Source organism: Dipteris shenzhenensis, chromosome 25 (genome assembly GCF_047967505.1).
Source record: "Dipteris shenzhenensis isolate YYH24624 ecotype China chromosome 25, Dip_SZ_1.0, whole genome shotgun sequence".
Taxonomy (NCBI): Eukaryota; Viridiplantae; Streptophyta; class Polypodiopsida; order Gleicheniales; family Dipteridaceae; genus Dipteris; species Dipteris shenzhenensis.
Window position 1 is genome coordinate 34,318,109 of NC_141620.1, and position 25,253 is coordinate 34,343,361.

The window sequence follows — 25,253 nt, forward strand, 5'->3', positions numbered from 1 at the left end:
AACTTATGCATTGTCACCCCACGTGCCATGTGTGGTCTCGCATCTCTCGTCCAACCACATTCTGGTGACAAGTCTCATTGCTGATCCATAGTGCTCTCATCTCATGGAGCTCATCCCCCTTGATCTCCTCTGGTGTTGGCTCGGATGCATAAAAATCAGTGACGCAAGTATGCGCTCGGTCTAGCTCGATGTACTGAGGCATCAATTGTAGCTGGCTCTGGCCTGCTGCACAAGGGAATCTTTGTCTCTCTGCATCTCAATCAGGTAGAGCCCAATGCAAACTTGGTCAAGGAAATGTATCAGTCGTGTGAGTGGCCGAGCCCCTACTGAAAGAGATAGTGGTATCGCTCTCAGATCTCATAGTAGGTGAAACCCGTTACCACTTAATCTTCAACTATTTCTTCACGATTAACCTAGCTGTGCAGAAATAAAACCTTTAATCTCAAATCACACACTCTTCTCACTTCTCCACTCTTACACACCACTAGGGTCAAGGACAAGCGTCGGGCTAGACCCCCCCCAAGGTTTTTATAACTTGAAAGATTTGAGTACAAAGTATTCAGCGTAGAGCTGTCTGTTTCAAAATTCCAACATGAATCCAAAATACAAAGGAGCTCAAGGCTCATTCTTTTGGCAAGTTGCCACTAATTTCTAGCCTAATTCTAATCCCATGTCCATGGGTAAGGTCTTTTGGGGTCCTCTTAGCACTTGGACCGCGAATAACTCCTAATCACTTGCAAGTCTCCGTAATGACCAAGTCAAGAACCTATTTGGAACGAGACCATTAAAGCATTACAAGTGCTATGCTGCATGTGAAGCATGCATCCTAAAGACAAAAGAATATAGCAATTTATTCAAAAACATCAAAATTTTGTTCTATACATACATGCAACCAAGTAATCATTCTAAATTAAACTACGTGAGCTTCTCCTCAACCCAAGGACACACCTAAATGAGATCATTATGCATGGGTTAACGGGCCTCCAATGTTGTGCTAAAGTGATGCATACCCATTTGAGGGCACACTCCATAACTTTTTTTTTATTTGTTGAAAATCAAAATGGATTGAAATTTTGAAATCCAAACTATTGGTACTAGTGCATGGTGGTCTTAAAACATTGATAGTTGTTGGTATTGGTATCTAGACTCACCCTAAAATGGAAGAAGTTGGAAAAGTGCAATTTGTGCATGTGCAAAGATATTTTAAAAAATCCAACACTGTTTATAATTTTGAATTGTTTCTTTTTCCGTGCACTTGCTTGCTATATGGCTCATAAGCATGCCAAAGTTCATTGCATTTAATAATACATAGCATTAAACTCGATAGCATGCCCTTTGGCCTATTTGTGTTTTGAAGCATTTTAGGTCACATTGCACTTGTTTGGGATATCCAAGTCCGTTGATGTGTATCACCAGAGGGGAAAAAATTGATAGCTGAAATTTTGCTCCTACGAATTTTAAATTTTCACACCTCACGCCCATCAAATCTTGGAAGGTTAAGTACCTGCAACTGCCCACACCCTGCAAATGCCCTACAACCCGCATGCACCTCGACATGACCTTGCGTAGACTTTGGTTTGCCATTGTCTTCTTTCGGGTGAGTTGTGTTCTATTCTTTGCTTACCTCACTAGCTAGCTTCTCTGGGTCTATTTTGGATTGATCGTGGCCATGGCATCAATGGCAACATGCAGCTCATCATGGCTTGCAAGATAAGCAAGAAGAGGCTGAGAGGCAGGAAAGCCAAAAATCCAAGCCAAAAATCCATCACTGGGCTCCAATGCTCAGTAGAGAACTAGAGTGCATGGTAATGAGTGATTCGAGCTTCATGATTTACCTTTGTGGGAATTACTGCCCGGTGGTGGTGGCTCTCATCACCCACGTCTGTCATGGCTAGCCAGGCTAGCAAATTAATTACCAGCCATCAGAGTGGCACCACATGGCATCTTCTTCATGATTACCAGCTCATCTCGGGTGGCACCTAAGATTCCACTGCGGTAGCTTGAAATTAATATGGATGGAACCCCGGGCTCCAGCCACCATGGTGGGTCAAACTTTATAATATATATAAGATCCATGTCATTTGGCATTTTACTACATTGCTTTGATCCGCCCATGCTCTGCTACTTTGCTCCACACCCCTCCTCTAGCTCTTTTCTACCCCTGCTCTACTTTGCTCCATGCTCCCTCCTCCAACTCTCATCACTCATCTGCTCCCCTACTCATCTGCTGCCCACCCACTCATTTTTAGAATACCTACTACCACCCCCCCTTAATGCTTTGTGATCCCAATGTTATCTGCCTTCTCATATAAGGTGATTGCGTTTCACTCACCTGGAATAGAAACACTAGCATGAGTGGAGACCCTTCGTTCCCATAGTCGATTCCCCACACATCTGCATGTCATCACCTTAGATGACATGCTCACAGAGGGCCTCTTTATGGCTGTGCTATATGGGTTCCCCCTAGATGTCGACAAAGGCCTCAACATTTTTAAAGCAGAGTACTCTCGACTTGCTGGGGGGGCTGTGATCTGAGTCTTGGCAATGTGCATGATCTTCGGCCTCTCCATCGTATCCTCCTTTGGCTCCCTAAAAAACTTTAATACAACAAGCTAAACTGGAGGAAAATTGAGTTGTACAAATTCCCTCGTGCTCAGATGAGGCTCTCAGCAATGTTTTGGGTTGGATGTAATCTTTTGGGCTCTCAACGATCTTTTGGCTCACTGGATGTAACGTTTTGGTCTCTAAGGCATTTATGTAACGTCTTTTTGTTCAATTTGAGGCTCTCAGTATTCACTTTTGTTAAATTTTATATTTGAATGGTTATGGCCGCTACTTGTAATCTTTTGGCCTTTAAGGCTCTCAGCAATTGCCAATTCTTTATAAATGTAAGATCCTCTATTCAATTTTTGCTCAATATAAGTTGATAATTTTTATATAACATGTTATTGGATGTAGATGTACATTGTAATCTCTTTTGCTCAATTTTCACTCGATAAATTGTACTTGCCCTCATTTATATTTAGTGCAACAAGGACTAAAATACCAAGAAAGAAGGATTGGCAATATGGCCCTTGAGGGGTCCTCTCTAGGGGAAAGGGCCATATCGACATGCATTATACAATATCCAGGATGCCACTGGACATAAATGGCATGTCGATATGGCCCTTGCCCCTAAAGGGGACCCCTCAAGGGCCATACCGTCAATTACATTTTGCTTGGTTGCACAACGGAATACATTTTCCTTGGTACACAAATATATAACTCAAAGAACCAGTGCAGTGGCTTTCATAGATCTACGTCTGTTTCCCAGTGCACTAGTCATCATAGACCTCCTCTCATAATACGTAAAAATAGGTAACGGAGCTATAACTCCAAGAACCAGCGCAATGGTCTCTCCAAGACAACCTTGAATTTCGAGTGATGATAGGTCGCCAGGCCAGAGACTTCACTGAGGTGATGCTCATAATGATAGATTGCATCTCATTATTACACCAAAATCCAGCACGGTGGCCTCTCCAATTTATATGTGTGAATGTGTGTGTGATTTATGGTGTAAATGTGTGTGTGTGTGTGTGTCCCCACCCCCAACCCAAAGGTTAAAGACCACATGGTGAGGGGTAATCCCACCATGTGGAACGTACCCCTCACCAAGAAATTAATAAGATTAAGAATATCAAACTATAAACTAGGACAAGTATTATTTTTAAAGAAATACTAGATATTTTTGGTAATCAAGTAAGGATTAAAACCAATTTTCTCAAAAACACCAATTAATCTAAGAAAATCAATATAATCCCATGATCCATGTGAAGCATTGTAATTAAGGGGTAGTACTTGTGAAAAACACACCTTGTAAGCCATATTTTTTGGTCTATTAGTATGATAAGTGGGTTTGATGGCAATAATATCCAATGGGTAAATACTCATTGGATCTACTTGATCAATGGGTCTATTGTATAAGAGACAATAAAAAATAAACTTATTATTAATAAATATTAAATCATCCATAAATCGTGCCGAGATAAAAAGCTCTATGTTTATCAACCTCTTTTACTCTTGACAATTAGAGAATATAATGTACTTCAAACCAAGCCAAGTATAAGTTGCACAAAAGTGGAGAGCATGAGTATCCCATTGGGATACCTTTGGTTTACACATATACCTCCTCACCAAGTTTAGTAAAACAGTTGTCTAACATAAAAATATTTAGATTAATAAAATCTTTAAAGTCAATTTTACACTCTTTGTTTTTCTTGGGTAAGCTCAAACTCTTTACTAATTTTATTGAAGTAGCATTGTTTAAGATTTTGATAAAATTTTAGAGAGAATCAATATGGCTATTACTACTATGGTAAGGCATGGCTTCCTAGCATGACATAATGTCAAAGGTATAAATTGCAAACATTTTTTTCGGTAGATTAATCAAAAAATCATATTGGTTATGGATAATCCAATATGCATGAGTGCGGATATGGGTGAAAACATAGATAACTCTATGAAGTATTTTAGTATATTCTTGGATTTCATGGTCAAGGGCTATGAACAATTTACTAAAAAGGTCGGTAATATTAGTAACATGTAGTTATGTGCATTGATAAGCCATCTGAATGAATTTTTATGCACTTTATACATACCCATAAGATATGGGAAGGTGAGACTAGATGGCTACACAATGTCGTAGGCCAATGAATATAGTGCTACACTTATGGCCATCTCTTTTTGTGTGACTAGAGATAGTGAGAATTTAGGGGAACAAAGTCTCCCCACGTCATGATGTCGCACTGGTGCAATAATGAGACACAATCTATTTATTCTAAACACTACAAAGCTCGACACATGGTAGCTCTGCACTACATCATGCATCTTTGCATTGCTTCATGTAGCGTATACGGCCTCTAGCTTTGACCACCTATCAGTGCATAGCCTTTTATCGCAGCTTTGCCACCTGTCACTAGGTAGTGCATCCATGCAGATCATGAAAATTCAAGGTTAGCTTGGAGAGACACCGCACTAGTTCTTGGTGTAATAAGATGATGCAATCTATCATTTTGAGCACCACCACAGCGTAGTCTCTCTGACCACCTATCATCATGCAGCTTTGCCACATGTCTCATTGGCAGTGCGCCCATTTAGATCATGAAAATTCAAGGTTGGCTTAGAGAGACCACCACACTAGTTCTTGGCATAATAATGAGACACAGTCTATCATTCTAAACATTGCCACATTGCAGTCTCTGGCCTGACCACTTGTCATTGCCCAAAATTCAAGGTTGGCGTGGAGCGACCACCACACTGGTTCTTGGATTTATGACTCTGTCACCTATTTTTATGTAATACAGGAGGAGATCTATGACAACCACCACACTAGCAAAAAAAAGGAGATCTATGACAACCACCGTGTTGGTTCTTGGAGTTATATATTTGTATACCAAAAGAAAAATGTATTTCCTTATGCAACCAAGGAAAGTGCAATTGATGATATGGCCCTTGAGGGGTCCCTTTAAGGGCGAGGGCCATATCGGCATGCTATATCTGTCCAGTGGCATTCAGATATTATATAATGCATGTAGATATGGCCCTTGCCCCCAAGGTCCATATCATCAATTGCATTTTCTAATAGTTTTATTGGTTTTTCCTAGATGTATCTCCATGCAACCATAGCGGTGGGTTGTTGGAGCTATTTTAGAGCTATTTTGGTCCTAAACCAAGGAAATTTTAGTTCTACTTTTTGGTATTTTAGTCCTTGTTGGAGTAAATCCTAGATAAGGAAAAAAGTATTCTCAGCCACTACGGTGAGTGGAGGCCCGGTGATGCCATCCAGATAATCAAATACAATTCATCAAGTGAAAATTGAGCAAAAGAGATTACATCTACTTCCAATAATAGGTTATATAAAAATTAACAACTTATACTGAGAAAAAATTGAACAAATCTTAAATTTATAAAAACTCAGCAATTGTTGAGAGGCTTAGAGGATTACATCTAGAAACCACTCAAATATAAACGTTAACAATAGTGCATACTGAGAGCCTCAAATTGAACAAAAGAGATTACATAAATGTAAAAACTTAGCAATTGTTGAGAGCCTTAGAGACTCAAGATTACATCCAGCGAGCCCAAAGATCTTTGAGGGGTCAACGTTTTCTTGGGTGTAGCCAATCGCGAAACTATCATGATGCACTTTTGGGTGAATATTTGAATTTTGCGCAGACCCGCACTCTCGTCGGAAATTTTCCTGATGTCATGAAGGTGCATGGTGTAATAATGAGATGCAATCTATTAGTTCATAACCCCGCATAGCTCGACACATGACTGCTTTGCGCAGTGCAGTCTATGGCTTACACCACCTGATCAATTATCATTGCACAGCCTTTTGCAGCTTTGCCACTTGTCACTGGGCACTGCACCCATGCAAATCATTAAAGTTGAAGGTTGGATTGGAGAGACCACTGCACTGGCTAGTAATCAGATGCAATCTATCATTCTAAACACCACTTCAGCGTAGTCTCTAGCCTGACTAGCTGTCATGTAGCCTTTTGCCACATCTTTGCTCATAGCTGATGCAAATCATAGACACAATATAGAAAGTGCATAAAATGGAAGAGAAAGAGAGATACCGATATATGTGGTTCATCCAGTGTGGGCTATGTCCACAAAGAAACAACCAGTCCTATGTTTTTCTTATCTAGCCAGTGAGAAGATACAAGATACAAGTAGTATATACATTGCTCTCATGCTATGTGAGCCACACGCCTATTTATAATTTTTTGAACACACAATTCATGCACCAATTTTCATGTATTTTTTGGCACCCCTTGGAACCCCTTGATGACAATAGTAGGAGGGATGTCGTCCCCCCTTCATAGAGTGGATATAAACATGCATGGGTCCAAAGCACGGACAAAAGACAACCTTTGAAAAAGGATCAGGCTCCACATACAACGATTTGATTCTTTAACACCAAGATGTGAGGTGTGGGCTGATTATCACATTATATGGTAGTCAGCTTTGTTTCATCAAAGTTATATATTTTCAACAAGATTCTTCTAATTCATATAGCTTCACATCCACTTTAGTCAAAGATCTATATTCTACTTCTATTAAGGACAAGTAAATTGTTGGTAGTTTGTTAAATAACCAAGATATATCACCGTGTGCTAAGAAAAATGCATACCCTTGTGGTAATCTTCTTCTTTCATGAACACCTACATAGTCACTATCACAATATAGATGGAATTTTGTATGACAACTTTGTATTCTATTCTAAGCTATTTTGCATCTTTGATGTATCTCAAGACGACTCTTTTTGCTACATTCCAGTGTGTGTATTTTTGCTTTGGCATAAATTGAGCTAGAACGTTGACTACATAACAAACGCCCAGCCTAGTTATTGTAAGATAGATCAATGTAACAACAAGTTTCTATAATGCCTATCATTAGCTATAGGCTTTTCGTCTTTTGCCAATCTCGAATTATGTATAGTTGTAGGAGCAATCTTGCATTTTTGGATATGGAATTCCTTTAATAGAGTATCCATATATTTTTATTGACTCATGAAGGTTCTTTTTGAATCTCTCCATAATTCTATGCCAAGACAATAATGCATGAGTCCAAGCTCTTTCATTCAAAGGTCTTCCAATTCAAACTTTGAAGAAGATTTCATTATTTTCTGTGACTGTTAGACCTACTTAAAATAGTGCATGAGTCCAAGTTCTTTCATTCTATCCATGAGTCCAAGGTCTTTCATTTCAAACTTTGAAAATAGATCTTGTTTCAACTTGCTGATGAAGTTTTTACTTTGTAAGGTTGTAAAATCATCTACTTACAATAGTGCTTGGTGATATCTTCCCCTTGAACCTTGTTTCCACTTGTTGATGAAATGTCAGATCTTGTTTCAGCTTATTGAAGAAGTGTTCATTACTTCATGTGACTATTACTTCGCATGATCTGCATCAAACTTTGTGTAACCAAGGTTAGCAAAATATTAATCAATTTTATTATAACAGACTCTTGGAGCTTGTTTCAATTTATAGATATAGTTTGCATACGTGGTTTGACTTTCCAATTTCAACATATCATTGAGGTTTTTGCATGTAAACCTCTTCATCCAAATATCCATTATGAAATTCATTATCTTCTAGTTCATTTGGTGATGGTTGCCAAGAAACCAAATGTCTAATAAAAACCGTTTTGGCTACTGGAGCATAGGTTTCTTCATAGTCTTGCCCATATTGTTGTGTAAATTATTTTGCAACTAGTATTTCTTTATGTCTCTCAATGAAACCATCTGAATTGTACTTAACCTTGTTAAACCCATTTTCTTGCAATTTGCTTCTTTCGCAGTGCAAATTAAATAATTCCCAAGAATTATTTTTATTCAATGCATCCATTTCTTTCTCCCGCTCTAGCTATTAAACTACATCTTCAAAAATATACTAGCTCTTCTATTTTCATGATTTTTATCATAAGAGAACTTATGGTTTCAACTTGGACTAATAGTCAACCTTGGTAGCTGTTTCCTTTCTCTAGTCATTTGTTGATACTATCATTTCTTGCGATGTGGATGTTTTCCACTTTGGATTCTTCTCAAACACATCTCTAGATATTATAGTTTCTTGTTGATTGGATCATGCATCCTTTTTGTTCATTGTATCTAAACCTAATGCATTTTGTTGATTATACATCAAGTTTCCTTCTGTGATTGTCATGTATATCATATGCAATGCATCCAAAAACTCTGAGATGTCCAATTTTTAGTTTATAACCAGCTAATGCTTCAAATGGTGTTTTTCTTGGCACAAGTTGCTCGTTCTTGGTTGTGTTGTGAATTATGTGCCAATATTGAGTTGGCATATGTTTTTCATTAACTCTAGTTTGGTAGCAAAGCAGGACATAAAAGTGTCCTTTGATGGTTTTGCAAAAAAATCACAACTTGATGTAGATATAACTTTTTAATGATTCCCTCTCTTGAGATTAGTATAGACTCATAATACTACTTTTTAAAAATATAAGGAACGAAAAAAAGCATCACACAAGATTACAAAGTGCCCACAATAGCATAGCGGCAGGCTTTCACACAGGAAGGACTCAAAACAAGTTTTACAATGAATCTCACACTTATAGTTTTGAGGTATCCATAAATATTCTACTTATAAGATTTTTTTGTTAGTATCACTCATTAATAACTTAGACCTTTGAAGATTCCTATAATATCCCTTAATCCTTGTATCTTGAAATTGGCATAAATTTTAGCATATTCAACAATCAAAGTGATGTTCAAATTTGATGTTCTACATCATCTTAGGTTCCCTAAAAACTCATGATACTCCCTAATTAATAATATTGAAGACATACAAAAAGTATGGTTGAGTTTGGAACTTGTTGTACATGTCAAATAATGTGCAAACGACCAAATTTTCCTAACTATCAACATTCACAAAATTGAACTTTGTGGCCATAAATGGTAGTAATTTTGATTATCCAACTTAAAAAGCAATCTCTACATATGTGTTATAGTTATTATTAGACTATGGGACTTAAAATCTATGAAAACAATCATTCTAATGAAGAGTATGGCCATTTTATCCAAAAGTTTGAGAAAACATCTGGAAATTTTGGTGACATGTCGACCTTAAAACTTTAGCTAAAACTCAAAGTGATTAGCGTGACTTTCAATCCATAATATTTTCAAGTTTTCCCAGCACATAAGATATTATGGTCAATAATCAAAGCCCCAAAATACCTTATATAATTGTAGAAAGTGGTTGAGTTAAAGTGACATAAACGTGTCCTAGGAAATTTTCGTAGCCTTCTAACAAACTAGTGCTTAGCATTCCTCTAGCATTGTTTGCTAATGTTTTTTCTTTCTTTTTGCAACTACTTTTCACTATGGTGTATCAGAACAAGTAAATTGTCTTCTAATTCCATGATCCTTACAAAGATTTATGAATTTTGGAGTACGTGTTTGGTTTTCGATTATGCATTGAAAACACAAAATTTGTTGACTTTGATTTTAAAAAAGTAGACCCAACAATCATCAATGAATTTTACATTATAAAGTATCCATTCATATTCTGATTTGTGTATAGCCCCATACAATGTACTATATCAAGTCAAGAGTACCTATTGCTTTTGGTGTGCTTCTACCAAACTCGATTCTAGCTTCATATATCTTTCTAAGAAATCTGGATCTCACAATTCCACTTTCTATATCTCGATGTTTATGTTTAACATCTAAAGTTGACATGTCCACATCTTTTTCTAAATGTTTCATTTGTTGACAATGTATTGACATTGCACGATGATCTAATATTTTTTTTTCAATAATCTACCTTTGTTAGCTATTTTTCCAACAATATGATTTTCTTTGAAGTTCTCTGTGATTATGCATTCATTTTCATCAAACATACCTCTATCATTATTCTCATTATTCACCCAACTAACTAGAGATTCTTGCTAGGTTTTGGAACATAGGGTACATCATTTACTAATCCTTTATGTCATGTAAAATTATCCATGGGTACTTTTTCTTTTCCTCAAATAGGAGTCGGTGTGTTATGCTTGTTTAAATTACATTCTTGGATTCTTCTAAGGGTTGCATTTCTATAAACCATCCATGCATACTATCATATGAGATGATGCACTGCTTTTAATATACCATGGATCTTAACTATTTTCTTTTGCATTGCAGACATGGTGGTACATTCACCTTTTGATTCTATAAACGGTCTACATTTATTGATCCATATTTTTAGTAACAATATACATGTGATATCATTAGATTCACCATAAGTATCATTTTGTTTACTAACAAAATGACCATAGCTATGTCCATGAAAGTTTCCTCCTCACATTTTTTCCTCTATTGAGACCACTTTGAATAATTGTTTCTTTCATCCTACCTAAACTATTGCATTGAATATCTAGCACATTTCTTGAAGAATTTTTCTCCCTTAAAAATATTCTTTATTTGGATGTTGATGCTAATAATTGCCATGATTATATTTTGTTATTTATGTTATTGATGTTATTGATGTTAATGATGTCCACTTCCTCTATATGTTAGATATTGCCAAAGCTTATTCACTTGTTCACCCTTTATGGGCTTGAATTAACTATGTCATTATTCGCCCAATAAGATTGATTGAAATCCTTTCAATGCCAATTGGCATCTTCTTTACATTTCTATGCTTTGAACCAAATTCTCATATCCTTCCCGAAGTCCATTTAGGGCATCTTGCACAATTTCTTCAAACTTCATAGTCTCTCCTAGATAGCTAAATAGGTGTGTATTGATAGCTTTGCCTCTTAGTACATAGGCATGTCTTGATTTGCTCCTATTCGTCACATATTTTAATTCACTTCATTTCTCAATGCCAAAATTCTAGAAGAATTCTTTTATTCTTACAATTTACAAGCATTTTCCATGATATTCTCACTATATTCAACTATTTAAGCATAACATCTTGTGCATTTTGCTTTATTAAGTAATGGCCATATTTGTCGTTATCCAATTCAAATTGTGCTTGTGCAATAGCTTGTATTGGTGGAATATTGGGTGGTCTAGGTAATGTACCATCAACATATTCCTATATGTTTATGATAAGAACTATTCTATATTTCCAACTATCATAATTTGAGTTGTCTAGCTTTGCTTAAGTCTCAATGTTCATGAAACTTGTAGTTGACATGTTTCAGGTGTCAAATGACTTAGATAAAAATCAAATAGGTTTAAAAAGCAATGTTTCTAAATAATTGCATCCAAAAAGATACAAAAATGCTAACAACTATATTGACAATATCACTTTAGTTTGTTCAAGCAATTAGTGAAGACAAAAATTGAATCGTCATCCAAATTGATCAAGATGTAGCCAAAAAATGCCCAAAATAGTATCCAAAACTGATGTCAAAGTATACCATAACAATGATGCCCAAAGAAATAAAAATGGCTTAGAAATTATTCCATGGTACTTTCTATGTATAAAACCACGGTTCAAACGAGATTCAAAGTGGACATATAATGACCAAGATATGATGCACAAAATATAACTCTTTTCAAGCTCTCGCAGGAGAGCCACCCCAACCATCCTCATAACCAAAGTTGTACAAACTAGTTGTCTTTGTACAGTTGGTTCTCAAGACTGACCTAGAGGCTTCAAGTGGCCTCACCATCCACTACACTATGCATATCCATGTGCACATGCAAGTGTGTGCTAGGAAGGGATATGCCTATTAAGCATTGTGCTAATATGGCAAGTGCATGCATATGCCACAAACACAAATGTGCTGGTAGAGCCTATTATGCTTAAGGGACACAAGAACAAGGAGGCACAGGAACAAGGTGCAACTGCGAGTCATGTGCTGCAAGGATGCATGTGCCAGTAGGGCTTTGCGTGCCTAGGTGGCACTCCTACTAACATGGTAGTGACATGTCGGGTTGCCAATGTCTTGCCTTGTGGTGACCTTATCCCCATGTTCACTATGCCATGCGACCTTTGCTGCCACGTGGCCTTCTTCCTCTATCTATTGTGCTCTGTTGTGTTGTATTTGCTGTGCATGTATGCTGCTATACTGTTGTACTGTCACTGTTTTGTTGCTGTTGTCTTGTCTGTGTCTTGCGTCTGCATCATGTTTGTTGTTTTTGCTGCAGTTGAACTCTATTCATTGAGCTACTCTTGAGATCAACTAAATGTCTTATACAAACCATGTGGCCCAGATAGAAATAGCCAGGAGAAAAACCTTGAAACTCTTAGGTGAACTAAGGCAAGCATTAACATCATATTTTGTTTCAGTCTATTTCCTGTGTAGTTGTGCAAATAAATCGCATATCGCATTGAAGAAGGGATGAAATATGACTGGAACCATATATACCAAACCTCGATAAGTCTTTTGAGGTAGAATTTAAGCCAGCCTACTTCAAACACAAAGGGAAAAGAATTGAGAGAGATTCATTTTTTACTAACCAAAGCTAACCAAATCCCCATTGCTTCCTTCACTGGACTTACAAGATTGTAGACTGTAATGTGTCGTATACACAATTCCATAAAGAAGACCTTACCACAAATTTCTTACTCTTCTTCTAGTCTGGCTGATACTGTCGCTAGAGAGAAGGCGTTTGCTGTACATTTTGCAGCCATCACCCTGCTCACCAAAAGCCTCCATTTGTTTTCATCTTTCTTGCTCTGTTGTCCCACCTTTTCTTTGAAGTGCCTGCTATACCAATTATTGGGATCAGCAAATAAAGACAAATGAAGTCGATCTGACAACCTCCAAAAATCAGCCCCATGAAGTCGTATCTTAACATTAGGAGGACCCACAGTTCTACAAGATATGAAGATTAAAGAGGGGGATCCTAATCCCAACACTTCTCCTAAAGACAAACAAAGAGACAAAAGCAGAACATGGCTACTAAAACTATATGACCAGGTAGGATTTCAGCTGGTTTGTTTCCACACACACAAAGAGATAGAGAGACAAGGTATACTGCATCCTTTGAGGGAACCATAGATTTTCAAGACCGAACTCATAAAAAGAATATCCGTCATGTGTTTGTCAGATAAGCTACAGCGTTAAGCTACACCTAAACGCTGTAAGTTAGATTCTATAACTCTGAGATCCAAAACTCCAAGACATAGGAAGTACAAAATCGGCTGTACCCAAACAGCAGGGTGGGTGTTCTAACTCAAGATCTTTAATAGAAATACCATATAAAGAAGATAGACTGAACTGAGGCTTTCTTATCATGTGGATGCCCAGACTTGATGCAGCAGTGCAAGGCATCCTCCTTGGCTGGATAAAAAGACAAGAACAGGGCATGCTTGAGACAGCAGGCCCCTCAAAAGATGCCCCTCCAAGGATCTGACATTGATTAAAATATCATCATATAGATAAAGAAGGCCATCGCCAGGTGTGAAGAAGAGGATGAAAAAGGCTTATGGAAATAGGGAGAAACATCACTCTTGCAATGACAGTGGACCTGAGAGATGAAACAGATCTCAGGCTCCACTTTATCTATTCAAGAATCAAGGTGAGGCTAACATGAGAGACATGGTTGGTTTCATGAGAATATGTGCTTTATTTAAAAGGAAAGCTCTCCTCTTACGATGTGTAAGATGTCAAGAGATCCATGGAGCCTCAAATGTTGTCAAATGCCCCAAAACCTGCTCTCGTATCATGTGAGATCTCATCTCTCGGCACTCAGCATCAAAATGTGGGTTCTGGGGCATATCAAGTTATGTATGTAAATGATATGGAAGTGGCATCCTGAACCACTGCAGCAAGATTGTCTAAGGCACGGACGAGATTTGCATCATCTCCAAGGGAGGTCGGTAATGCATGAGATAGATGGCTTGTGATCAAAATGTATATAAACATGGGTGGAGACATGAGGATCGTCCTTGTGTCTGGCATAGCAATCAAGATATGCTGAGTAGGAATGTCGGCGCCAAGTGGGGGGGCAAGGGACTATAAAGTCAAGCACCCATGGCACAAAGGCTAGGGAACTCATCTATTAGTCCATTGTACTTGTCCCCCAACCATGCAGAAAACAAGTGAGTCCTTTGGATAACGGCCACTCTGAAAATTGTTTTATATGATCAGGTCGTGTATTGTTCCCATCTCCAATAGATGTCGTCCATACCTTTTCACATGTGGTGCATCCTCAAGTGCCTCATTATCCCAAGCTCTGCTTGGCCCATCTCGCGTGCTCGTCCAAAGTCTAATAGGCTCACTGTCTGCACCCTGTATGCGCACTGAAGTGATCTAGGAAGAGAATCTCCCCCTCTCAAGAGAACTCCATGATATCGTGGTGTATCGTTTCATATGGGCTATGGTCCTCTATGGTGACCTCATGCGCATAGGATGATGCATCCGGGGAGAAATTAGCATACTACAATAAAAATCGACGAGCGATCATATCGAGTGACTGAACCAATATCCACATGTGTTGTGCATGCACCTCCTTCCCATCTCAGGCAGACACGAGCGGTCTCCAATGCAATCTGAAGAGAGTCTCGTATCCCACTATCTCTCCTCATGTCCTTCCAGTGAGACAACTCCCATGTGTATCCTGTCACTATGGGTAGCCCTCTCTCTAAACAGTTGTGTGTCTCACTATAAAAGACAACATCTATGCCACTATAAGTCTCTAAAAACCCTCCTAGACTCGACCAAAGGATGCCATTACAGTTCCACAGCCATGCTCAACCTATTCTGTATCCAGGCCCAACGCCATCATGTGCTAACTTTATCCCTCTCTCCTCTTCCTCCTTTTTCTTCGAATAATCACCTTACCGTATATGTATGCAGGCCCACTTTCCTTCTTGTCTTTCTCCCATCACTCAGATCATCCCCTCCCCTCTATGCTCTTGCTGCAGGAGCAAGAGTTTGTCATCTAAGTCTGTCCTGGTCCCCTTCAATGTTGCCCTCATACTCATGAAAGTGGATCTGTCTACTGCAGTCCATAATCTCATCACCATTGGCCTTTTTGGTGTGTCGGCCTTACGCACTCTCCAAGCTGCCTCAAAAGTGAGATTAATACCCATGTTGGTAATTAATGATTCAGCATGCACCCATTGTCAACCCTATGGCAAGGACATTCAGGACTTCTTCCTCCAAGGCATCGGATATGAACTCTTTCTTCGGGGCTAAACTAGCAACATTTCCTCCATGACAGACATCATGGCAATGGCTTTTGGTGGATGAGAAGAAAAGGGTTGGACCATGGGATGTATGCAAAGTGAAGTTCTTTAGTTCAAGATCTGCAACGGGAGGAATATACTTTCTTGTGATGTCGTCTTCCACCATATAAAATTTCTTGGCTATCTAGATTGCTTGATCAATTATTACAGATGCCTTGTACACAACTTCAATCAAAACTGTATTTTGGGGCCCCTCAAGTCAAGTGGATTAGAATATAATAAGTCATATTTATGAGTTGACGACTCCTTGTTAAGCTATATTTGTTGAAGATATTCGAAGAGGACAACTACGCGACCCACCCATTGATAAGCATCTCCCACTCTTCTTGGCTTAATTGGGCCACCTTCAGTTGGACACTAGCAATGTCATCCTCTTATTAAAACGAGCCATTCACCTTCAGTCAGAAATGCATAAGATTATTCATCGAAGCGAGCAACAACACCAACAGAAATGCAAGGTCTACGTGTTGCCTTAAGATTTTTCAATCCTAGAAGCTCGTTTAAGTCTTTTTAAGTTAGAGATGTGGATAGAAGCAGAGGGAGGGACTTTTCTTCTTCTTAATTAAAAAAGCGAGAGGAGAACCTCCTTTTAAAGGAGCTTAGAGAAGCGGGGAATGGGTGTAAATTAAAACAAGAGCATTAATAGGGTGGTGGGGCAAGGGAGGATGATTCTAAGCTTTTGGAAGAGAGGAAACTTGTGATTAAAAGCTTTGACGTAAGTCAAATAGAGACAAAAGTTTTATTATCAAGAAGGGGGGTATGACTGAGAAAAGAGGGGCTTGGCCTTCTGGGAAAGGTTTCAGAGGGGAGGGATAGAGGGGTAGCTGTATTGTTTTTGGAAGGTATTGAGAAGAGACGGAGGGGAGGGGCAAAGAGAGAGGCTGAGAGACGGAGAATATAGAAGGGTTAATAGGAGTAAAATTTTGCAAGGGAGGGAACACAATTGAGATATAGAGAAGAAGGGGGGAAACTTTGCGACAGCGACTTGTCAGCGAGAAATGCTATAAAAATAACAATGGGGAGAAGTTCAAATACCTAGCAAGAGGGGGTGGGATGGCACGCGTCAGGATCCGTGGTTGGGAGGAATCTGGAGCACGGCCCCCCTCAAACGTTGTGGTTGTTACACTATTATCAGAGCAAATCGCCAGTGAAGAAAAAGGGAGCCGTAGGATATTACCCGCAGGAAATTCTTCACGGTCGGTTTGCCTTTCGCAATCAAATGGCCTCAGACTTAAAACTCGATCGCAATGGACGCCCATATTAGAAAGGAGGAGAGATTGACAGGTTTATCACAGTACCCGCAACCAATTTATCCGCTTTGATGCAGCTCGGCCTTACGTCGAATTGGCTCTCCAGACAGATGCCATTTGAGCTTGGCAAGCTTAACAGACTAGAGGTCTTTTTCGGCAGGGGGAAACACATTGATGGGTATTATCCCTGTGACTTTGGCCAACTGCTCGGATTTGACAGAAATCAAATTTGACAAAAATCACCTCATAGCACATTCAGCATAAGGCCTCAACCTACTCCCTTGCACTATGATCATCGCCTCAAAAATCATGTTATTCAAGGTTGGTGTGCTGCAAGGAGAACAGATGCCGGAGAGCTTATAAAGAAAGGAGAATATCATGAGGCAAGGTCGTACCTTTTATTCAGAGATTTAATGCTATTCTGAGCCTTGCGAAAAACTTTAATAATTTGTTGCTTGCGACTCTTATGGGACTGCTTTGAGGCTGCCACTGGAGGAATCGCGTCACGTACTTTCCATTCCAATAATCTCATAGCAAGGCAGATTGCACTTTTCAAGAAATTTTATGTTGTTCAAAGAAGAGCAAGCGTAGAGGCTTGATGATACAAGAACTTACGCTAATATTGAGCTTACTGCATGATATTTTGGAAGGGAAGCAGGCATTTTTGCTATTACAACTTGCTTGAAGAAGCAAGGAAGAAGATTCTGCATCGACTTGCGCAAGCAAGAAGAAAATGGAGAAGCCACATCATCCAAGGTTTTGAGCCTTTGGAAAAAGCCATCTCATCAAATCTTTTTGACCCCTTCTAAGGTTCATTCCCCTTTCTTTTTCCAAAGATATCTCTCTTTCCAAAGGTCCTAAGGTCCTTCTCACTCCCTCTTTCCCTCCAAGGTTCATTACCCATAATCTCTCATACTTTTAGCCTCGCCTTTTGAAAGAAAAGGATTGGAAAGCAAAAGTGAATTTGGAGATAAAGATCGAGGAAAGAAAAAGAGCAAGATCAAAAGGCAAGATCGTAAATCAAGAAAGTGAGATAACTTTGAGGACGAAGCCAAAGCCTTGGAAAAATAACAGGGAAGTGGGCATTGCATTTTTTCTATTGGTTATAAAGCTTTTTGCTTTTTAATATTTAAAATTTTCTCATTTTAAAAAATGACAATTCCAGAAAGAGATGAAGTGATTAGGGAAAGCGAGAAAAGGGCTCAAAAAGGTAAGACTATAGTAGAAGAACAATACATGAGGATACTATGAAAATGGAGGATTACAGAATTCCGTATTCGGATATTCATCAAACTAGAAACCCGAACACAAAATATAGAAAAACAATTAGGGTCTATTAATTATACTTTGAAGATCCTAACTGAAGCCCTATCCAAGTTATCCGATTGTCAACCGGTAACTCCCATGGCAAAGTCACCGACTCCTATTAGTCAAGTTGAGATGCTCAAGAACTTGAAAGCAGTAACTCCCATGGCAAAGTCACCGACTCCTCCTAGTCAAGTAGAGATGCTTAAGGACACCAATTTTCAATGGGGGAAGAGAAAGAATAAACAAGGACACAATAAATATGTTCTTGCAAAAACGGCAAGACTTCCATCGACTCAGGAACACCCCTCCTGAAAATCAAGTCATGGAAGCGAGTTTTTCCCTTGGAAATAAAGCCTATAAATAGTGAAATAAAGCCTATAAATGGTGGATGAGTCTCAAAGGGAATCGTAGGATCCCTAGGTATTGGGCTGAGTTTGAACAAGCTTTCTTAAAATAATTCTTACCTGAAAATGATCTAGAAAGGGCTAACGAAGCTTGGGACAATTGTTGTATGGGCAAGAATACTTTAAATCAGTACATAGCGAGCTATAGGGAGGCACTCCTTAAGTTGAAGGGAATCGACGAATTTCAAAAGATAAGGGGTTTCATGAGAGGTCTAAAAGACACCTATAAGGTCGAGGTGAGAAGGAATTCTCCCAAGACATTTAAAGAAGCTATTAAATATGGCCAAATATAAAACGATACTAAAGGAAAATCGAAAGTTGAAACTTCGAAACATCCTAAGTTGAATAAATTTCCCAATCTTAAAAGGAAGGGACACTTCAAGAAGAAGGTTTCTCACGCACTGCCCAAGAAACCTCAAACACAAAGATCCTCTCCTAAAGAAAGAGAATTATGAGAAGGCCAAGTAGAAAAATTTTTGTTTTCAATGTCTAGGCAAAGATCATGCTGCTTGGAAATGCCCTAAAAATAAACAGTTGGGGTGGTATAAAAGGTCGACCAGTAGCTTTTGAAAGCAAAAAGTTAGACCATGCCCAACTGAATTACTAGGCACATGAGAAGGAACTGTATGTGTAATCGCAAGCTCTCTCTCTCTTGGATGCTCACGCTCGTAATTATCTGCAAAAAAACTCATAAGAACTCTCTCTCTCTCTCTCTCTCTCTCTCTCTCTCCACACACTGCTAGGGCCCAAGACAACATGTCGGGCTGGACCCCCCCAAGGTATTTTATTTCTTGAAGAGAGAATCTGTTACAAGAGTTCAGCGTAGAGCTGTCTGATACATAAAATCCCCAACGTGAATCAATCATTACAAGAGCTTCAAGCTCGTTTCAAATTGGCAACATGCCACTTGTCTAAAATCTAGACTAAGTCCTACTAAGGGCCACTCTGGAGTCTTCAAAGCACTTGGTCACCCGAACCACCTCCTAGATGCTTGTTAGGATCCCATAACGCTTAGGAAAAATAACTCTTCCTAGTACCTGCAACAATTAATAAAAGCGCACCACCATGGCACCCATTAATTGTTAGCGCTTTGCATGCAAATAACACACTGTGGACTAATTCTAGTCACGGTGGGCGTCCCCACTGAATACATGTGCACACATAACAAATATAAAAATATATATTTATTCTCTAGTTGATCGAAGTCAATGCTCTTGATTATAATTAAGAGGCTTTGACCAAGGGTCGAGGCGCCTTAATTATAGTCAACTCTCTCCAACCGAAGTTGACACATCTTGGTTAACCGTGGTTAACCCTCTTGGTGCATGCCAAGTCTCGTTGACCAAAGTCAACACTCTCTGATCGTAGTCAGCTCTGTAGTTCTCTGGTTAACCACAGTTAACCCTCTTGGTAATAGACCAAGTCTCCCCGACCGAAGTTAGGTTTACTTGACTAGAGTCAAGTATCTTTGACCGTAGTCAATCCTTTGACCATTAAAAGAACTCTTTGACCATAATTAACATATATAAAACTCTTTAATTATGATCAAATAAATGGTCAACTGTACTTTGACTTAGGATATTTACATTGCGGTGACATCCCCTCGGCTTCTATTCAGTTGACCTCAACTAAAAAGCTTCCTTGTAAACATCCAAAAGCTGTGGATGGTCGGATAACATGTCTTCGTCCATCCACTAAGCATCTAATGCCGTATAATTCTTGAATTTTACAAGATACCTGTAAAACTTCTTGCCTTGAGGGCCTTTGCATACAGTATGGTACACAATTTGCTCTGGTTGAAGGACCTCCTCCAGCTCATCCACTTCTGGTGGATCCTCTGATACTAGTTCTGTAGGCTCTGGTCCTTGGAATTTCTTTAGAAGACTCACATGGAATGCATTGTGAATCCTCCAATGCTCTGGCAATGCTAACCTCTATGCAACCTCATTTATTCTTTCTGTAACCCTGAAAGGGCCATAGTATCTAGGAGATAACTTTGCATACACTTTCTGTTTGTCTTTAAACTTACGGAGCCTAGCTTTTTCAAACTTCAAAAGTACCCAATCCCCTTCCTTGAGATCTAACTGTCTCCTATGCTTATCTGCAGCTCTTTTATGTTTCTCTTAAGACCTTTCGATTGCTGTCCGGACTTGGCTGTAAGCTGTGTGGAGGTCTCTCACAAACTGATCAGCTGCAAATATTTCATCTTTGGTCCTCAATATAGGTGGCAAAATCACCTTCCCATAAATGACCTCAAAAGGGGCTTTCCCTGTAGAGCTATGTACTGTATTATTGTAAGCAAACTCTACCAATGGTAGGTACTTTTCCCAGTCTAAACCTTGGTCACCCACGTAGCATTTCAGCATATCCAATGCTGTAGAATTTGCTATTTCACTTTGACCATCTGTCTGGGGATGGAAAGAAGAAGAAAAATTCAAATTCGTCCCCATGTTATCGAATAAAGCTCTCCAGAATAGACTGGTCATTCTGGGATCTCGATCACTAATAATGGACTTAGGCATACCATGGTGCTTAAAGATCTGTGCCGTGAAAAGCTTAGCCATATGATCTGCCTTTATGGTTTTGCGAACCGGAATGAAATGAGCTTGCTTGTTGAATCTATTAATGATAGTCCAAATCCCATCATTCCCTAACTTTGATCTTGGCAAATCAAAAATAAAGTCCATTGTAATACTTTCCCATGGTGCCTGAGGCACGGGAAGAGGCATAAGTAGGCTAGGTGCCTTCCATCTATCATACTTCACTTTCTGACACGTAAGGCATTCAGTAACAAACTGATGTATATTTTTCCGCATCCCGAGCCAAAAGAAATATCTCTCTAGTGCTAGAGTTGTTGCTGTAATTCCTCTGTGTCCAGCATAGGGAGGTGCATGGCATTCCTCCAAAATCTTTTTCCTCATCTCCTGGGTGATGCATAGGCAATCATCTTTCATTAGATACCCATCTTTCAGGGAATAGTGACTGGTGGATTGCCCTTATTGCATTTGCTGTAAAATCTCACCAAAACCTACATCACTAGCATATTGCTCCCTCATGCCTTCTAGGTCCTGATGATAAGCAATAGTCACATTATTGACCTGGGGTCTTCGGGACAAGGCATCTGCCACTCTGTTCCAAATTCCTGGGGTATGGACAATCTGAAAATGATACATTGACAGCATGTTTGCCCATTTCATATGCTTCTCGGAAAGCTTGGTCTGAGTCAAAAAGTATCTCAGACTTTGGTGATCTGTTTTAACAGTAAAATCTGCACCCAAAAGATAGTGCTTCCATGTATGGATGGCATGAATTACAGCCAATAACTCTTTCTCATAGATTCCCTGATATCTTTCTGCATCATGCAATCTTCGGCTCTTGTAGGCTACTACATGTCCATTCTGATGTAATGCAGCCCCAACACACTCTCCACAAGCATCGCAATCAACATCAAAAGGTTGATAAAGATCCGGGACTACAAGAATAGGCTCTGTAGTCAACTTCTCCTTGAGTATATTAAATGCTTTCTTCTGTGATATTCCCCATGTGAAGGCTGCATTTTTCTTAGTAAGGTCATGTAATGGAGCTGCGATATCAGCAAAATGCCTGATAAACCTTCTGTAGTAAGAACACAGGCCTAGGAAACTTCGAACTTCATGCACAGTTTTCAGCTCTGGCCATTCTTGAATGGCACGGATCTTTGCTGGATCCATCTGTATCCCATTCTTGGATATTATATGCCCCAGATAATGGATTTCTTCCAAGAAGAATTCACTTTTCTTGCTGTTTGCATAGAGCTGATGGTTTCTCAGCTCTTGAAACACTATAGCAAGATGTTCCTTGTGCTCTTCTTCTGTCTTTGAAAAGACTAGGATATCATCAAAGAAAGTACCCGTGAAATGCCTGTACTTTCGAAAGATGCGATCCATCATTCTATTGAATGTGGCTAGAGCATTTGTCAACCCAAAAGACATCACTAAGTATTCATACAACCCAAGACTACATCATGATGTTTTAGTGGAGAAATGAAGAAGTCTTCCTGATCCACATAACTCTGTACATGAAGACGGAGCTTCCCTATAAAGGGAGTGACTGGCACAGGATTCCCACAGATTATTTGATCGGCATCCAAAGCCCTGCCCAACTCCTCCGTTTTTATTCCCAGCCTCAGGGCTAGGTCCTCTGATATAAAATTATCAGTAGCCCCTGGATCAAATAAAATTAGCGCTTGCTGGTCTCTGACTTTGCCCCATGATAGCAGCAATTCTCGTTCTTCTAGGTTTGAAACATGACCCAGTATGTTAGGAATTCCTCCTGCCATTGGCTTTTGCGGTCCCCGTGGCTTCTCTGCCTCTTTTCCCTTCGAAGTTGAAGGCTTTTCTGGGCACTCGGCAGCCACATGCCCCTCTTTGCCGCACTTGAAGCATTTCCCATCTCTACGGAATTCAGCTATCTGTTCAGGGGTGAATGGAGATTTGCCTTTATAAGTCTTTGAAAACTGAGTACCCCTCGACTTCTGGCTGAAACCCTTTCTTTTCAACCTTGGGGTACTCTTTCTTTTCTGATTTTGAAAAATCAGTTTTCTTTCTTTCAGCACGTCCTGCATGCAAGGATAGTACTGTAGATGGATCTTGTAACGGCACAAGACTAGCTACTGAAGCTGAATGCATAAGGTCTTGAATGTTCTTTGTCCCCAAAGCATTTACTACTGCCTGAATTCTTGGACTGAGACCTGCTGTATACTTTCTCATTTAGGTTCCTTTGGAGATCTTTTTGAAAGGTGCAACCTGCAAATAAGCATCCCAAAACTTTTGGTTGTACACATCCACTGTATCTCCTGCATCCATATGCAAACTGTCCCAATCTTGAAGAACATGATCTCTAAACTGTTTAGGCATAAACTGCTGGTAGAAGGCTTTCTTGAAGTCCTTCCACTTCTTTGGGGCTGACCCATCTGTGGTCTGTGCACTCCACCATGCACTAGCTGTCGCTGTCAAGTGCAAACTGACCATTCTTAACTTGGAGGATTCTGAAAACTTTTCTATACCGAATGCAGCATCAAACTGCCTGATGAACTGCAACGCTTTGTCTGTATGACCATACTGTCCATTGTAGGTCATAAACTTGACAGATTTACCTCCCTCTTTGAATTCCTTGGTCTCTCTGGAAGACTTTCTCTTCCTAGACTTCTTATGTTTCCTTCTTTTCCTTGATGGTTTTTCTGATAAAGAAGATACAGAAGTCGAACTCGAGGTAGACGGTGATGGACTAGGAGATCGGTGATGATGCCTCGATCTCTTCCTGCTATGAGACCATCCCCTATGAGATCTCTCTTTCTCTGGCTGTACACGAGAGTGTGCCTCTGGCATTGCCACGCCATATACTGCATTAGGCATAGCTTCTGCTTGAAACAAATGCTGAGCCCTTGGGTCCTTTCTGAGATTTTCCATCTCTTGTATACGAGTGCGTACCATCTGCTCAAATTCTTGCTGAGTTTGCTGCACACTTCTCTATCTTGGATGTGCATCCCTATCTTGTGAATCCCACTGGATAGGCGATTGAGCCATTTTCTTACAACTTGTCTGAGATCTGCAAGTTTCTCACACACACACTATGTATGCAACTGATGCATGCTGCCTTTGCTTTTCAAAGAGAAAATTTACCTCAACAAGAGGTGTCTTGCATTCACAATCTATGCCAGTACTGGGCTGTCAGCTCAAGGCATATATCCACAAAGTTGCCAAGGCATCAACAACTATATTGCCCCTTTTCTGGCTGCTACGGAAAGCACTCAGAATGCATCTGATTCCCTTTTTCTGAACACAAAGGCATGCATTTTCTCTTTTTCTGCAAATCTCTGATTTTTCCTCTGATCTCTGCTGTTTCTGACAGTAAAAGTCTGACAGGTAGGTAAAATCTGCTAGCAGAAACAGTCTCTGCAACTGTCTTTTTTTTTTTTTTGGGAAACAGTAACCAGATGAAGTAACTGACTGGTTACTCTAACCAGACTAACTGGCTCTAGTCTGGTTAGTCTGCAACTAGACTAACTGGACTGGTCACAGTCTAGTTACACCAACCAGACTGGTTTGTTTAGGCCAGATTAACTGGACCAATGTTGAACTAACTGGGTACTGGTTCAACTAATCAGAGTTAACTAGCTGTAGTTAACCACGGTTTCACTAACCACAGGTCAACCATCCAGCATTAACTGTACCAGGGTTAGTATAACCATTGGTTTACCATCTCAGCAGTCCAGCTGGCTACCACATCAGCAGCTGCATATCTGCCACGTGTCAGTGCCACATCAGCTTCCTGTCAGCCCTGCCACATCAGCACCTACCGCGTGGCAAGGCCACGTCGGCTGCATGCACTGCCACGCCATCATCGCACATGTGGATGCCACGTCAGCTGGACCTGCTGGCTGCCACGTCAGCTGTCTGTCAGGCCTGCCACGTGTCCTGCGCCACGTCAGCTCTGCAAACTTGCCCAAACCTTGGCAAAGATTTCCGTCGAGAGCATCGCGCCTTAGAGACCATCGTGCGTCGCGTGGGTTTTGCGTCTCTGCGTGAAGGTACGTCAGCCAGCCTTCTGGA

At 39.8% G+C, this 25,253-nt stretch overlaps 1 protein-coding gene across 1 annotated transcript in view; it reads right to left on the reverse strand.

Moving 5' to 3' along the window:
* Positions 1–12,032: 12,032 nt before the first annotated feature.
* Positions 12,033–25,253, reverse strand: part of LOC147885789 (BTB/POZ and TAZ domain-containing protein 3-like) — a 56,253-nt gene continuing 43,032 nt past the window's right edge. The window contains exon 7 of the mRNA XM_087396409.1: positions 12,033–13,212. Within this exon, the coding sequence (XP_087252535.1) occupies positions 13,071–13,212 (142 nt within the window). The 3' untranslated portion in view covers positions 12,033–13,070. The remainder of the gene's footprint in view (positions 13,213–25,253) is intronic.